We start from the raw sequence: 18,291 nt of genomic DNA on the forward strand, positions 1-18,291 counted from the left end.
ACCAAGGATATGCTATGACAAGAATTATATAGAGGCAAGTTCTTGTGTTTCTCCCTGAAACTGAATTTACATGTTTATGTACTATGTCATTAGAGTGCTGGAGCTTAATCAGCTACTTGTTCATTTACCCAGAAAATGCACACTTCTGAGTTTGCAGAAGACCAATAATAGGCCATGATCTTATAATAACATTTTGAGAGAGGTGATTATTATACCCAATTTGCAGTTGGACATATTAGGAAAGGCCTCCAATATCTATATTTATTTACCTGCTGAGATAAGGGCAAGTTGCAGAAACCCAGAAATTATATCTGGCTACTAAGAGCTGTAAAACTGAGTGGATGCAAGTTCTCTGTGTTTCACCTATTTGCAGCAGAAATTACTGGCTTCACTGGATGAGTCAGACTGGCTGCATAGAGTCCTGGGGCAGTTTATTCAGGATAAGGGCAATGGTTCATGCCCTCATTCTACTTGGCTTTTTGACATTGTCACATCTGTCAAATCTCATTATGTGGCACAATGTCTAGTATTGTTTCAAGCCCACATTGTTGTTGTTGCTGCTGCTTTAAAACAGTGTTTCTCAACCTTCCTAATGCCGTGACCCCTTAATACAGTTCCTCATGTTGTGGTGATTCCCAACCATTAAATTATTTTTGTTACTACTTCATAGCTTTTTTGTTTTATTGTTCATGTATGCCAAGTAAGAGATTCTCAGGGCAATTGCTATTTACTTTCTCTTTGGTAGACAGACACACATGTCTGCAATAGAAGTGCTAAATTGGAATTACATTTTCTCCTAGACGAAGCATTGTGTACTGCTTGCAAACTGCTACAAATCAACACCAAATGCTTCTGCTTCTCCAGCCCTTCTTCACCATCCTTCTTATGCTGGTGCTGCTTTAAAAAATTCCACCGTCAGAGGATGAAGAAGAAAGAATGCCAGGGTCAACTGGGCATACAAAAATTGTAAAAAGGAATGTCTTTGCCAGAAGTTTTAATAATTAAGGTGTCCTTATAGTGGAGAAGTGGTTCATTATACTTTTTTTCCTTCAGACAAACTTTCTTTTTCGCTGAAAATTTCAATGGACAATAATATGGTAAAGCCACACCTTTGAAACTGAGAGAATGAAGTTGAAGTTGATAAGTATTTTAGGTTTATTTTTTTAAAAAAGTAGAACACCATGCTTTATTCTCATTATGCAGAAAAAGGAAAATTTACTTCATCATTGTGAGAAAATTCTTCAGAGAAATGGTCCTAAAATATTGGCTGCAAGTCTCTTGTGACTATTGACATTTAGCTAGATCCTCTCTAGGTATATAACAGCATTGAACTTAGCAGATAACACTACCATGCTAATAAATTTGGAGTAATTTACCATTTTTCATCTCGATATTCATAGTCTCTAGTGGATAGACACGCAAAGGAATGAAAGATATTCACTCTCTTATCTCTATTCTATGATTAAAGTTTAATCCCTTGATTATAACTGCCATGGTGGTCAGAAGATATTCGGCCACATCTAATAATCCAGAAGAGCCATTCGTAAGACATATTAAAAGTGTTTTTGTATACACCTTTCTGTGGCACAGTGTTTTCTAAGCAGAAATATGTTGCTGCATGGAGCAGGGAGTAATAGGTTTTGTTTTATGCAGAAACGCAAGTATGTTCAGTATGACCCTTAAATGTGGGATCTTTTTATGTGGAATGCAGGTATGTTAATGAAGTGCTTTTTGTTGTTATTTCAGGAAACTTGCCATACGAATATAAAATAGTGATTGCTGGGAATCATGAACTGACATTTGATAAAGAATTCATGGCAGACCTTGTCAAACAGGATTACTACCGCTTTCCTTCTGTCTCCAAATTGAAACCAGAGGACTTTGACAATGTTCAATCACTTCTGACAAACAGTATTTACTTACAAGATTCTGAGGTAACAGTCAAAGGATTCCGAATATATGGCGCCCCTTGGTAAGTCTCCATTTAAATTTTCTCTCCTTGTATATATGATTAGTTTAGCTGTACATCAAAGTTAGTGCCTTAAGAAATGTTGCCATTTCTTTTGATAAAGTATTGAGAGTAGTTGTAAAATATATGTTCCTATGATTCAAACTCTTGCCCTGATTTTGGGTACTGCTCTTATTTTCTTTTATAAGTTTATTGGTATCTCAGATTTTACATGAACAATTTATATTGCCTGAGGGAATGGATGCCAACATTAACTAGTCTTTTCCATAGTAACTCTGCATGCTGCTTGATTACTATAAAACTGCTACACTGCTGTTCTTTCCCCTTTACCTCTGTGAAAGGGAAATCAAAGAAAAACCAAAAGGAGCCTGCTGTCTGATCTGTTTAATCCACTCATTGCAAAAAACTGAAGCACCTATGCTTTTTGTAAGACATTGTTAATGAAGTCTATCATAAGTGGCTTATTCTCCCAACCCTTTTGCTGGCAATTTGCTAATTAGATACTATTTATATTTGAGATTGCTGTTAACACATCTATATCTGTACTGATTACAGTTAAGGTCCTTTAAAAAACTAGTGTGAAAATCAAATGCTTGTGTTTAATGTTTACAAGAAATTATGACCTATATCTTCTGCCCCAAATTTTCTGCTGGATGCATTTTAAATTAAAATGTCACAATTATTATTCCCCCTCCCATAGTTTCTTACTATCTTGCTATTTATATTCTTTCAACATTCTTTAATTTAAAGCAATTAAGACAAAATTTCTAAGTATTTCAGGAGTGAAAAAAATTCAGCAGCATAAATATGCTTCAGTTAGTAACTGTGAAATGTCCTTCATATATAATGACTAATTTTCTGTTTTCTGAAAACCTCTCTGCACAGTTTCTGATTCATGGTAGTTCACGGATCACACTGTCAATAGGGGTCTAGTATCTAGATGTTATAAGGCTGCTGTGCATATGTCTCTTATGCTCCCATGTAAAGCACATACAATTAATTTGTGTTATTTTAACAATGAATAGAGGATATTGTTCTGAAGCATTTTCCCTCATGGACTTCAACTCCTCGAGTTCAATTCATTGGGCAAGGCATGATACTTCATCCCTAGCTCATTTCAGTATAGGAGATATTTGGAGGACCGTTTTCTCTACATCTTGCCACTATCACATATGCATTTAGTGCATACACATGAGAGAGCACCTGATCCCAAGGGGTTGTTAACATGTGGTTCAGAATAGGGATTGGAATGCAAGACAGATTGGTAACTGGTTACTGAGGGCCCTTCCAGACATAGCTAAATCCTGGGAGGCACTGGGATATTAAATCCTGGATCAACCCCGGGAAGCATCCACCCAACCCCAGCTCCCCCATTCCTACCTCCACCATCAACTTACCTGAAGGGGCTGCTGGCAGTGCAGCCCTCTTCAGACAGTCCTCCCAGTGCTGGAAGGGGAGAGGGTGTGTCTCATCCTGCTCCTTTGGGCTCCTTGAGCCCAAAGAACTGGGATTGCTGTGGGGATTGACCCAAATTCCAAATGCTGAGGCAGAGTCAATCCCCACAGGGTCCTCACCTGGAAAGATCTTAACCTTAGCATAAGGTTTCATTAATCCAGAGCAAACAGGGAAATTCTAGTTTTCTCCAGATCAATTTGGTTTTACTTGAGACATCCTGGCTTTTAGGCCTTTCTGGAAGGACCCATAGTTTGACAAGCTTGGTGTGTGTTGCCATTTTTTTTAAAAAAACTTTTAGTACATATTACCACAGGCTACCAGGGCTTCTGAAATGGAGGCATACCTTAGAGTACTAAGGTTTTAAATGGTGAGATATCATGGTAGGATGAATCCCAGGGAGTTTGTTTTGTGTCAACACGTCTTTTTCTTCAGTGAAAGTATGTATGGATTATATTTCACCCAAGTGAGCAAGTGATTGAGCCAGTGTGCGTGTGCACCTTCCCTCTTCTTTTTTCCTTCCCTTCTAGCCCAGTAGCTGATGGGAGAGAGACATCAATTCCCATCTTTTTTTCTTCCCTTGTCTGATCCCTCCATCCCTACAGATCAGCCACTTTCAAGGCCTAAAGGGTCACAATTCTGTCAGTGTTCTTAATGTTGTGAGTAGATGAAGCTAAAGAAACCATGGGTAGAGATAAAACTAAAAAATCTGTGTGGTTTGTCTCACTGCAAGATTGCATCCACATTCTCTCCAGTTGTCTCCAACCCATCATCCCATCAACTGTGTTACCAAGTGTCAATAGAGTACATAGAATGGAATAATAGAATAGAATAACTTTATTGTCATCTAACATTGTGACCCTTTGGGGCACCTTACTATCTGCCACTGTTCAGTTACCAAACCATGCACAGATGCAGTAGGTTAGGATACTATAGCACAGTAGTAGAAAGTCACTAGCAGTTTTTCATTCAGTTGTTGGTTCCTTAGAAGTCTGAGGTAGTACAGTCTCTGCTGGGCCCTCTTAACGTATGCGTGCCCAAGGTCAGCTCCTCCTTAACAGTAACCCCGAGGAACTTAAAACTGGCCACTTGGTATACATGGTCCCCATTTTTGACCAAGTACTGGATTTCTGGTCTGTTTTTTCTGTAGTCCACAATGAGCTCCTCGGTCTTATTGATGTTAAGAACTGGATTATTGTCGCTACACCACGAGAGCAGCCAATCTACCACATCCCAATAGACATATTCATTCCTTTCAGAGATAAGCCCCATCACAGTTGAATCATGGCAAATTTTGTAATGTTATTGGTAAAGTCTGCAAAAAGCATCCTCATATAGTTCCCCCATCCTTCCAGGTGGGTCTGAGCAGTGTGGAGCTTGATGGCTATGGCATCCTATGTCAATCTGCTGGCTCTATTTCTAAACTGAAGTTTGACCAATGTGCATGGAGGGCAAGAAATGATAGGCGTACGGACCAGTTTTTCAAGGGACTTCATGATAATGGAAGTGAGTGCCACAAATCTGTAGTCCTAAAAATTACTGGTAGGGAAATTGTTTGGTACCAGAACAGTGATGGAGGCCTTCAAACAAGATGGAGTAATACACTCAGATAAAGTTTGGTTGAAATCACAGTTAAAAACACAAACCAGTTGGTCAGCACAGTCTTTAAGCACCTGGCCAGAAATACCATTTGGTCATCAGTCTTCCTAGGATTTGCAGCCCTCAAAACGTGCCTTACCTCATGTTCCTCCACGATGAGTTGGGAGCTGCATCTACCCAGTAACTGAATTCCACCTACCACTGGTGGGCTTATTTCAAAGCAGGCAAAAAAGTGATTCAACTTCTCTGCCAATGAAGCATCCCCCTCAGCAGGAATGGCATTGTTTGATTTACAGTTAGCAATTTGTTTAATCCTCTGCCACACCGCCTTACATTGTTACTGTGGAAATAATCCTCAACCTTCCTCTAATATTTCATCTTGGCCTCCCCGATGTCTTTCTTGAGGCTTGGTCTGGCAGCACTGTATTTCACCTCATAACCAGACTTCCTTGGTCAACCTGGGTTTTAGGCTGGGATGAATCCAGATGTTTTTGTCTCCAGTGACATCTGTGCAGTTATTTGATGTCGCTCAGAACAGCTGCAGTATGTTCTTCCAGGTCTGAGTGGTAGAAATGTCCCAGTTTGTCCTCTCAAAGCAATCCTGAAGTTGTTGGGAATCATCTTTAGGCCAGGATTTCACAGTCTTTGTTTTAGACAGGGCCTGTTTCCTGAGAGGAATATATGCTGGTGCCAAGAACAATTACAAATGATCTGACTGCCCCAAGTGTAGTGATTTTATGACCCTGTAGCCTTGTTTAATGTTTGTATACGCCAGTGGTTCCCAACCTTTGTTCCTTTAGGTGTTTTGGACTTCAGCTTTCACAATTCCTAACAGCTGTTAAACTGGCTGGGATTTCTGGGAGTTGAAGTCCAAAACACCTGGAGGACCAAAGGTTGGGAACCACTGATATACATTTCATCCAGCAAGTTAGCTCCCCTGGTGCCACCCTTAACATGCTGATAGAATTTGGAGAGCATAGTGTTCAAGTCGGCATGGTTAAAGTCTTCTGCTATAATGTGCATGTTCAAGGGCTGCTGGAAATAAAGGGTGATGAGTTATCCACTACATTCTAAACACTTTAGGGTTAGGTAGGTCCATAAGTTGTTAGTAGCTGAAGTATATCTTTTTCAAACATGGCAGCATTTTTAAAAAATCTGTGCATGCTATTTAAAAGGAAGATTAAATGATCACATTTAGCCTCTTGCTCAAATAAATGTGATATTGCCTATACATTGTAAGACCTTGGTGAATTCTAATTGGCAGAGTTCATTTTAATTCACTTTAAGACTATCCCCTTAAAGACATATAAGTGTCCTTTACCCGAGTGTCTTCATCCACTTCATTGAAGAAGACAAGAGCATCTAAATCCTCCAGTAGCACTTGTTTGGATTTGAGGCTCAAGCCAGAGGGCTGCAGTTTGCTCGAATGTTAGCAGCTAAGATTAAGAGATGAAGAGATTTCATGTTAAATATGTGAGCTCTAGACAGAGACTTTTTTCAGCTCCCTTCTGCAATGAAATATATGGAAGTGAACATTGGTGAATTGAAGTCTAAAGGTATTTTAGTGGGAGAGAGAACTAAACATTACAGAGTGTTGGAGAGGAGGGTTGCAGTAAGCTCATGTTCTGAAACTTAATTCATATTAGCAAGACCAATACACCGATCCTAACCACTTAGATATTAGGTAACACCATTAAAATCAATGGGAATTTTGCCATTTAGCTCAACATGGCATGAACTATACCTGCTGAAATCCCAGTAATGTATTTTTCTTAATCATGACCAACATTTAAATTCAGGTATCTGGTTTTAAATGAATCAGTTTGAGAACCAAAAAGGCTTGTTTATTTGTTATGTTTCTTGTCACAAATCTGCCATTATATTAGCAGAAGTGGCACTCATTATCTGCTACAGTTGACAATTCAGTCGTTATTTGTTAACTATAGCTATGAATTTGGGTGAAAATGGAAGTTAGGGATTTTGCTCTGTTACTTCTGTGAATCCTATCTAGACCAAGTTACCTCTTCTTTCCAGAGCCCTGACATCTAGATTATGCTTTCATTATATTCAGAAACCCTTGTACTTTGTATATTGAATCCATGAGGCTATCAGTTGTAGAAATGCTTAGGTGATAACCAGAGGCTCTGAAGAAAGGAAATGGCTGTGACTTCCTTCATTCATAAAATTCGGTGACCACTTAAGCCAATATTGTATTGTAATCGCTCTGCTCTTGTCTTCATTGACATCAGGATTATTTAAGGCAAATCCTCTACATGCCAGGGATTGTTTGTAGAAAGCAAAGGACTTGACCCCAATGTGATATAATCTATAAGGATGCAGTTTATCTCAAACTGTGATAAACTGTAGTAAATAAGTATTTTTAGAATAACCGATAGTTGAAGACAATGAAAAAGTGATGTTTTAAAATGTACCATTGTTCTTTAGGTTAAAGCAACTGTTAACCTAGTTTTGGGAATGATTATTGACATCCTACTAACATCAGTTCTAGAGAAAATCTGAAATGCAGATTAAACCTCTGATTAAACGCTTTCCAGTGTTAAAATATTTTTAGAAGTATGAGAAAATAGCATGAGATGTAGAGAAGGAAAAATTAAAAATGTAATATGATGTAATGGTGCATGGTGCCTTTAATTTCTCACATTATATAGACCATCCCAAAGGAAAGTTATTTGTGATTAATTGTCTATTATGACATACTGTGAAAATGTCTTTGGATTCACCTCTAGTTAACGACCCACTTTCTATTTTGAGATATGTAACACATCTTGATGTCAGTACATGTTTCTGAAACAGCTGGGTGGGTGTAGGCTTACCTTTCAAATGGAAACACATCGTGTTTATTAGGTGATGTTTGCCAAATGAAAATGTCTAGCAAAGGAACTCTTTATCTCTTGCATCAACTTGTCACTCACAGAACCTAGTTGCTAGCATTCAGAAGAGAAGCCAATTCCGAATAATTGTGTGTGGATTCATAAATGGAATAATGATTTAGTTTGTACTATTTCAAAACACTTAGCTTGAATGAAGTACGTCATTGATGGTGAAATTACTACACACAAAGTTCTAGGTTTAGTTCCTATAATTTATATTGCCAGTCCTTGGGAACTCGATTTATGGACAGATCTAAGTTGACCCATTATCCTAGGGTCAATCCAGCATGGTATGCACTGAATCGGCCCTGGGATGGTTCACACAAGCCACCATCCCCAGGCCATGTGGAGGCAGGAGAGAATCTTGACCACAGTGTGGGACTGAACTGAGTTTGGTGCAGCTGGTCAGCTGCCTTTACTGTTCCCTCTATTCTCCTTGTTGCAGCGGTCTCCAGGAGCAACATGGATCATTATAGTCTTGGAGCAACCAGGGGAAAGTAGAGGGTGTGATTCCTCCACTCCCCCTCCCTTCCTCAATTTCCCCATCATCCTGGTCAATGTCACTACAAGTGAGAAGCGACTGGCAGAAGCCATGTCGTATCCAGAGACCACCATGACATGGAGAATGGGAGGGACAGTAAGTGCTACCACTTATTCCTGGTCCACTCAAGCCTGTAAAACATGGGAAAGCTGTGTAAACAGTTACTGACAGTTTCCTCGTGGAACTGGTGCAACAGTTTGTATGGGCCAATGTTGTGGGCGGTTCCAAATTCAGGGGTAGAGCTGAGTTTGGCCACCACTGAGCTGATTCAGGTGTTTTTCACAGTAAGTGGTCAGTGTTGCTATTTCCTATGAGACATATCTGCCTGAAACATTTGAGAAGATGCAGATAGCCTAGTTGTACAAAACTGGGTTAGAATTACGGCAGCGTGTATATTTACTATCTTCTAATCATCAATGCTGTCGAAGGCTTTTTTTTTCCTGTAGAAAGCAAACTAAAGCTGTAAACCTTAGAAAGGCAGCTTAAAGCATCCTAAAGATACCAAATTCCATCTGATCTGGGAGGTTTTTGGATTATTATTATTTTTGTCGTGTCAGGAGCGACTTGAGAAACTGCAAGTCACTTCTGGTGTGAGAGAATTCGCCGTCTGCAAGAATGTTGCCCAGGGGACACCCGGATGTTTTGATGTTTTTAACATCCTTGTGGGAGGCTTCTCTCATGTCCCCACATGAGGAGCTGGAGCTCTCCCCAGATTCGAACCTGCGACCTGTCTGTCTTCAGTCCTGCCGGCACAGGGGTTTAACCCACTGTGCCACTGGGAGCACCTAGGTTTTTGGATAGAAGACATGTAATGAATGCCAGATGCTGTAGTCCATATTTCAGGGGAAAGTACTGACAAACCACCTCTGATTATTCCTTGTTTAAGAAAACCTATGCAATTAATAAAGTTGCCCCAAGTCGACAGTTGAGTTGAAGGCACATATCCACACATAATTTATTTATTTATTTATTTACAGTTCTTATATTTCTTACATAAATCCTATTGAATGCAATGGAGCTTGCTTTGGAGAAGATATATAAAGAATTTTGCTGTAAGTTTGTTGTTCCATGTATTAATTCCTGGATTGTATATGTTTATAACATGGAATAGCTTTGTGTTCCTTGCTAGACTCCATATGCAAGACTGCCTGAATAGCTTCCTAGAGTCCCATTTCTCCTACTTTGAATCCCAGGTCCAGGAAAAAAAATATGGATTTTAATTCAGTTATGACAGGCTGGATGTATTTGAGTGTCAATGAATGAACGCAATGTTTCTAGAATTATAGTTAACAAGGATATGCAGGATTGCAAGACATCCATAGATTTGTGAACATTAGGATAAAGGAAATCTGGTTAACTATAATTGCCTGGTTCTGCATGTATACTTACATTTTCCAAGTATCCCTCTGGCTTCAGGTCTAGTTGTGGCATTGGAAATCCATCCAGAGGGACTAATAAAATTTCTGAATGTTTTTTTTTCAGGGGGTTTCAGTGGAAAAGGGAACATCAGAAAGTGTCAAGCAAGTCAGGATTCATAAATCAATAAAAGGTCCCAATTTATGATCCTGGATGATAAGGGGAGCAAGCAAGATGATATACCAAATATTTGATTACTGATTTGATTATCCACATCTGTGGTCAGTAGGAGCCAAGTGGGAGCATATAAATTACATTCTGTAGCATGCAATTTACTTAAGGCAAGTCAGGATTTTATGAAATTCTGGTTTATAGCTGTGTGTGAATACAAGCACTGCATATAATTTAAAGGCGCATTATGTCTTAGAAATGTCTAGTCTTGGCTTCCAAACATCTCCTGTTCCTTCATTTTCACTTGCCTTAACAATACACTTGTTCCTTTAGGCAAAACCTTTTGTTCTTTGCAGCCGTGCTTTCACAGGATTTTGTTTGTGCCTGGCAGGAATCAATTTTCTGCACTAAAAGTTTTTTTAAAGACCAGTAAACACAAACATTCCCTTCACACCAGTTTTTTTTCTGCCAGACTCACTGCCTCACAGAAACCCAGTTCTTCTCATACAGTAGTCTTTTTTTTTTCTAAATTAGGCCTAAGGAGAGAATGATTTGAGGGAGAGAAGGGCTCTGCTGAAGATTTGAAGGCCCATGGTTTGAAGCAGATAATACAAATGAGTTTTAAAATAGTATAACAAGCTCTGATTAGTTAGTCAGAAGACTCGGGGCTATGATATAATAAATGGCATAGTAGCAGGGCTCATCTGCAGTCATGCTTACCTATTTTGTTTTTTTAAAGGGCACAGTAATGTAGTTGTTTCTTGATGAATAGTGTTTCTCAGTTTTCCTCACCAGAATTAAATTAGTGAACACTATAGCACCTGTAGCTGCTACAAATGCCCCTAAACTTGATGTGACCCTAGATGCCACCTCTAAGGTCTCATTGATTATTGCAGAACATCAATCAATGCCGAACCCGCATATTTGTGGACTTTTGCACTGTCCGGTGGCATCCTCTCTATTGGCCATTTTCTTTAGTACTGGTTTTTAAAAATTGTTTTGTTGACTTTTTTGCATGGAGAAATCTGTAGTAAAGTTCAGGTTCCAGATTTATTTGTAATTCAGAGCCACTTGTCTCCTCAGTTTTATATAGCCTGTTCAATAGGTTATCTTGTCAGCACAGTGAACATCACATTGCAGGTAGGAGATAGATAGATGGGTGGATAGATGGATTTCACATGTTCATAGAATCATAAAGTTGGAAGAGAGCACAAGGGCCATCCAGTCAAAGCCCCTGCAAAAAAGCATCCCCACATATGGCCATCTGCTTAAAAACCTCCATAGAGGGAGATTCCACCACACTTGGAGGCAGCATGCTCCACTGCCGAACAGCAGATATAACAGGAAGTTCTTCCTGGTGTTTAAGTGGATTATACGAACATTTAGAATCTTTCAAAAATTCTGCCTGATAATGTGGAATGGTACATATATGTATAGATTTCTTGATATATCAGAACAATTGTCTAGGCTGTGACAGAATTTTTAAAAAGATATGTGTACCTGGATTCCGTTTATTTGCATAGCAAGAGATACTAGGGGTGGATTGGATACAGGTGCACTGGGTGAAGAACCTGTAGAGCCCTAAAAAAAGGAAGTGTCAACAAGTTGATTTATATCTTTGTGTGGAATTTGAAAAAAGAAATCCTGATATAGTCAGTGGTTTCAATGTGGGAGGAATCACATCAGGGAAGAACAGCTGCCGTTCTCAGGGTTTCATCCTGTCAAGAGTTTTTTCTAAAGAGTAATTGCCATCAAATTGGGGAAACTCACTATAAACCACATATTTTGAAAATGTAAATTACCAACTCAGTGCTGCTATAGAAAAGAAATATCAGTCCATATTCATTACAGGTGATTTCTCATGGTACCTCTGAAAGCTTTTTAAAGACCTAAGAGAATTCAAGTAGTGCTTCCTAACTTACAATTTAGCAGAATTTGTGTGTCGAAAATAACTGACAAGACTCAGGAGCATTTACGTGTATTTGCAAATTAAATGTGCAATGGTGCCTTTCTACAGTCTCTATGGTGTAGACAATTTGAGTTTTGTCTGATATGCTTGGTAACATTTAATGCCATATCTTCAGAGTTCCTGAAAGTGGAAAGATAGCTGCTGACATGGGGATTGGTAGAAGTAATGGTCAAGGGGAAGAAAGGGAAGACACCTCCAAAAGAAATGGCTTCCCTTTATCAAATATCATCATATAGCAAAAGATCACCTAACATAGCATCACAATAATGAGGTTTTTATAGATACCTTACAGTCACTATGGAATTTTTAAAAGAGATACTTGTGTTAGTCTATTCCAGCAAAACAAGAGGGTCTTTGGCACTAGAAGGTTTTCTATAGTGAATGGTTTCATGGATTGCAACCCATTTCTTCACAGCATGGAATTATGATATAGCGATTTGGGTGTTAGATTTGGTCTCTGAAAGACCTGGGATTAAATCCTTGATCAGTTTTGGAAACCATCTGGGTGACTTTGGGCAAGTCTCGCCCTTTGAGCTCAAGGGAAGCCAGTGACAAATCTCTGAAGAAAACCATGAAGATGTCGTAATAAGTTGGAGTCAACTTGAAGGTACATAACAAAATTTCAGCATGTGCAGTTGTATGTATTATCATGTAATAGATTCTGTTCATAACAAAAGTTCCCTCCATACGTTACATTCATAAAAATACCCACTTGATGTGTGAAGATGTATAAGATCCTACCTCTGAATACAAATGTTTGAAGTAGAATACCTAAGCATTAGCAGCTGTTGTGGGCAGAGGCTCCTTTTCAATAGTCAGTAATATACATCAACATTTAATGTATGAATAGGTAGGGCTTAGTGTATTCACTCACAGGTTCCTCATTTTAGGATACATCTATACTGTATAATTAAAACAGTTTGACACTGGGAAGTACTTCTGCCAAGAAGTAGCAGCCAATAATGAAAGGACCAAGACAGTGACATCTCCGGCCCATCCTCTGTTCGGATATCAGCCAGCATGCCAATGCCTTAAATCAAGAAATGTTTTCTAAGACCTACAGAGATACACACAGGAACACCTCAGGAAGCGAGAGTTCAAAAGTGGCAGGCTACAACCTGGAACCTCAATCCATGGCTGATACAAAATGAGAGGTTCCCTCCTGGACACACAGAAGACTGGGTGACTTGGAAGGCACTGTACAGACAGAACCAACCTTAAGAAATGGGGCCACAAAGTGGATTCCATGACATGCGAGTGTGGAGAAGAGCAAACCACAGACCACCTATTACAATGCAGCCTGAACCCTGCCACATGCACAGTGGAGGACCTCCTTATAGTAGCACCAGAGGCACTCCAAGTGGCCAGCTACTAGTCAAAGGACATTTAGTATAATGCCAAGTTTCTGAACTTTGTGTTTTTTAAAATACATTACAACTGTACCCTTGGTTCATTCCCTATACGATAAATAAATAAGTTTGATACCACATTAACTCCCATGGCTCAATGATATGGAATCACGGGAGCTGTCTAAAAATGAGACATTTAGCTTTTCTGCCAAATTATAACTCCCATGCTTCCATAGCATTCAACTATTGCAATTAAAGTGATGTCAAGGTGTATTAATTCTACTGTGCAGATGTATCTTTGCTGCATTTTATGGGAGCCAGACAGTTAGCTTCCAGTTAACTGAGGTGGCAAACAAATGTATTTAAGTTATTTATAACTGCAAATCTATGGCACGTTTCTTTTAAAAATTGATCAGAATGGCTTATTAATAACAACAATCAGACTTCATGTAACATGATGTAAAACAGTTAAGGTAAAGGTAAAGGTGTTCCCCTGACCTTAAGTCCAGTCATGTTTGACTCTGGGGGTTGGTGCTCATCCCCATTTCTAAGCAAAAGAGCCATTGTTGTCCGTAGACAACTCCAAGGTCATGTGGCTGGCATGACTGCATGGAGCGCCATTACCTCCCCGCCGGAGCAGTACTTATTGTTCTACTGACATTTGCATGTTTTTGAATTGCTACATAATGTTAGATAATTAAAACAGTTACATAATGTAAAATTTAAAACAGCATTTGTAGAAACAACATATTAATTTAAAATGGTATTCTGAAAAACAATATTTCTGAAACAAAATTTCTTTTTTTGTCTGCCTAAAAACAAACAGTTATGGGACAAAAGATAGCTTTCTTGAAGGATTATTAAATATTGTGACCATGAAAGAAAAAGGGTGTGAGGAGCAGTGTAGGAAATGTGGCCTATATTAAAATGCGCAGTGCATTTTGGTAAAGTCTATAATATCTTTATTTAAAATAATTAGCTGAAGGGAAACTAGAACTTGAATTATCTGTTTTCAAAAGAAAAAAAACAACAGTTAAGTATTTGAGACTATTTTTTTTTAAAAAGTATATTCCTATAGTGTATAAGTTCTGAATGGTGAGAACCTTAGATGAAAAGGTCCTTCTTCTGATACCTGCTGCCATATACAGAATAACAAAAAGACTCAAGAAGTAGAACAAAGTTCTTTCAGCTGCTCATAAGGGAATAATGGATTTCTTTAATCCTTTGGCTCCAGTGTGTTGAAGTAAGTCCTGAAAAATAATTAATACCCTGTGGGTATCAAAGAAGGTGGTTCATCTAATAATTATCTAATTTACCATCTTTAGTCAAAATTGGAGCAGCTACATTTTGAAGAGTCCAAAAGTGGTTGCGCACAAAGTGATTCCAATGAATTACTATGAAGTATATACCGGAAACACTGCTTTGGGGCATTTTGTTCTAGAACTCTGGCCAATTTGAGCAGGGCTTCTGTAACCTTTTCCACTCGCAACTCCTTTCTCTCCAAGAAATTTTTATGTGTGCTGGGTATGACTTGCTAAGCACTCTGGTTTATCTTTTTATGGAGTATACCTGAAGCATTTTCTGCAGTCATTGTAAACACTGCACACTGTCACTGACAGATTTATGTAAATGGGCGGCATTTAAAAACTTTTTAATGTGCCAATTTTTTCATGATCTTGACTCTGAGCTAAGGGGACACCACTTGGGGTTGGAACCCACATCTAAGAAGCAGTGAAGTTGGGCATCTTGGATTATAAAGATACACTGTGATTTGGTTTAAAAGATATACACTTTTTATCTTTTTTCATTAATTATTTCTTCATTCTTACTTTCTTCCTCTGTAATGCAACACCTGTTTTCTGAAAATGCAGTTGGTAAGACTGGCTTTTGTACAGAGGATTGACCCAGGGCTGGATGAACTATTGAGCAAAATCAACCTGTGCTGAGGGCATTAAGGGAAGGGAGGCAGCACAGAAATTTTCCATTGCCAAATTTACCATGGAGCATATGGTGCTAAACTGCCAATGATGCAGCTGAACCAGGTTCCAAAAATAGGGGCTCTCACAATAAAAGACTTTGGCAGTGGCCTCCTCCTCCTTGCCACCTCCGCTGCTCCCTGCCTCGGAGGCCCCTTCCTCACCAGGCTGAATGCCCAAGTCTGGCACCCAGCCTGGCGAGGAAGGAGCGGGGAGCAGCAGTGGCGGCAAGAAGGAGGATGCCGCCGAGGCCCTCTTCACTGCTGCTCCCCACCTCGGAGGCTGCTTCCTCACCAAGCTGGGCACCCAAGGGGCTTTTGAGGTGGGGTAGACGCACTCCACCCACTCAGCAATGACCTCCTCCTCCTCACCGCCGCCTCCACTGCTTCCTGCCTTGGGGGCGCCTTGGGCGCCCAGCTTGGCAAGGAAGGAACAGGGAGCAGCTATACAGTGTTCCCTTTATACAGTGTTCCCTTGCAGCTTCCTGCGAAACAACGAGTTCGCAATAAGCGAACCGCAAAGTAGCGAGGGAACACTGTACTACCTTTGGCTTCTACCAGTTGCTCAGCAAATGCCAGTAAAAAGATGTTAGGTTTTTCTTCTGCAATTCACTGGCTATAAAGAAAGCAATAGCATATTTTAAAACATTTCTGTGGCTTTTTAGCACCTGAGTGGGAAAATGGCTTTTCTTCTTAACAAGAATGGGAGCATTGTTCAAGAACATCCTGCAACACTTTTGTCAAGTTTACATCATTTGGGTCTTGAGAATAGAAACAAAAAAAATGCTTTCAGTAAATGCTGGTGGGTCTTCTCCACCTCCTCCCAGGAATTTAATCTCTTCCGTGTTCAAAAGGTCAGGAACAAACAACTCAGTGCAGTTCACCTTGGGGAAGTCCAGACTTTCTACAGCAAGAATGTGTATTTTTTGCCATTAAAGCAAAATAGTCACTTGTATGAATTTGGAATTGCTGGTTTACATCTCAGTTGTATCCTTGTTTTCCTACAAGGCGCTCTCACTTGAGTTTAGTGCTATACCCCACCCCCTTTTCTCCCTTCATAATTTGGTCTACAATGGTTGATTTCACTCAATAATTTGTCATAATTATTTGCATTTTTTATCTCACAATAAGTGCTGAAGTAAAAGTGTTCTGTTCCCCCCCCCCCCCGACTCCATCTACTGCTATGTTTTAGTAGAAATAGCCATAAAAGTTGTTACTGCTTTCCATCGCTTTCATACTTTGCCTTTACGTTGTCAGAAAAGCATCAGAGGTTTTTTTTTTCCAATTATAAGTTGTGTAATGCATCATGGATTTTGCTGACAGTCTTCATGTTCTCAAAATAGCGAACAAATTAACAGCAGATATTGAGTTGGTAGGATTAGAAAAACCAATTGGCAACTCTCATGATAGGCTTCAGATATACTGATGAGTAGAATGGGTCTCATTTCTTTTATTTTCATAGTCTTACTTAGTAATTAACTGAGGCCTTTTAAAAAAAAGAGAAAAGAAATAGAAATCACCCTGTTCAGCAATAAAGTTTTTCATGCCTGTTAGTACTGAAGGTGGGGGTGGTGTATGGGGGGGGGGGGAATAATGCTAGTTCTGTACAGCTTTGTCAGAAACACTGGCATTCTTTAGTAAAAGCCTGCAGTTCTGGGGGAAAGAAAATTGGGAAATAATATGGTCTTGTGTTAAACAAATAGACATACACTGCACAAGGTAGTGGTGTGCAAAAGCATAGGCTCTTGTTTCATTTTTCTTGGCATTTGTCCTTCAGCCCTCTCATTATAAAACTAAAGAATGTTATTCCCCAAGGTCTAAAATTACCAAGGTTTATGGACATTTTACCTCTTTGGGAATGCCACTGGTTTCTTTTAAATTTTGCTGAGATAACTTGATTTCTGATTTAACTATTCTTTTATTTATTTGAAAATGAGAAGAAAATAGAAATAATAAAGATGTCTTTCTTAGGCAGAATATTCACTTTGACCCAGATTTGTGGGCTTTCTGCAGTGACCATAAACCTTGCACCCAATGGCTTCTGCAATTTCTTTCAATAGCAGGATTGTAAAGAGATATGTGAGTACTTAGTTTTTGTCAATGAAATTATTGGGGAAGGGGGTGTACATCGAAACCCCACATGCAGACCTCTGGCTTAGATGCCTGGTACCAATTGCTAGATGGAGGTAATTGTCAGCAATGGGTGAACAATGTCAAGGGGAGAAATAAAAAGAAAAATGCAAGAATATCATAATGTAGACCAGGGATCCTCAAACTAAGGCCCGGGGGCCGGATGCAGTCCTCCAAGGTCATTTACCCGGCCCTCGTTCAGGGTCAACCTAATTCTGAAACGACTTGAAAGCACACAACAACAACAACAATCCTGTCTCATCAGTCAAAAGCAGGCCCACACTTCCCATTAACATACTAATAAGTTTATATTTGTTAAAATTGTTCTTCATTTAAATTATTGTATTGTTTTAAGTGTTTTTTGCACTACAAATAAGATATGTGCAGTGCGTATAGAAATTCATTCATTTTTATTCAAATTATAATCTGGCCCTCCAACAGTTTGAGGGACTGTGACCTGGCTCTCTTTTTGAACAGTTTGAGGACCCCTGGTGTAGACTGTAGATGGAGGAATGAAGGGGGAGGAAATGTGGTGGATTGCTAGACATAGATTAAATCCAAGTAGATTTTCCTGATGATCAAAAGTTTTTTCTCAGTGGAATGCAGACCATATGTGCTTTGGGAAATCAGAAGATTTTCCAGGGAGCTAAAGGAGAATAGGGTATTGTATCTAAGTGGACTCTCAAGCAATGTCTAATGTTGGCCTGTAGTATAAATGCAGTGACCCTGAGCTTTGGTTTTTAATATTTGTGAGTACAGCAGTCTATATTTTGTTCAGAATGTTTCAGTGCATTCACTGTATCCATGCTCCCAATTTATTTAAAAGATCTGTTTCCAAAGAGTATATGGATACTGCTTAACAAAACCAATGATCATAACAAAATCTATT

The 18,291-nt window shown here is 39.2% G+C and overlaps 1 protein-coding gene across 3 annotated transcripts in view; it reads left to right on the top strand.

The window, feature by feature from the left end:
* The window catches only part of MPPED2 (metallophosphoesterase domain containing 2), a 166,455-nt gene that overhangs the window by 89,753 nt on the left and 58,411 nt on the right, over nt 1–18,291 (top strand). For all 3 annotated transcript variants that reach the window (XM_060766194.2, XM_060766203.2, XM_060766186.2), the window contains one exon: nt 1,747–1,972. In XM_060766194.2, coding sequence (XP_060622177.1) covers nt 1,747–1,972 — 226 coding nt within the window. The remainder of the gene's footprint in view (nt 1–1,746; nt 1,973–18,291) is intronic.

Source organism: Anolis sagrei, chromosome 1, assembly GCF_037176765.1.
Source record: "Anolis sagrei isolate rAnoSag1 chromosome 1, rAnoSag1.mat, whole genome shotgun sequence".
Classification (NCBI taxonomy): Eukaryota; Metazoa; Chordata; class Lepidosauria; order Squamata; family Dactyloidae; genus Anolis; species Anolis sagrei.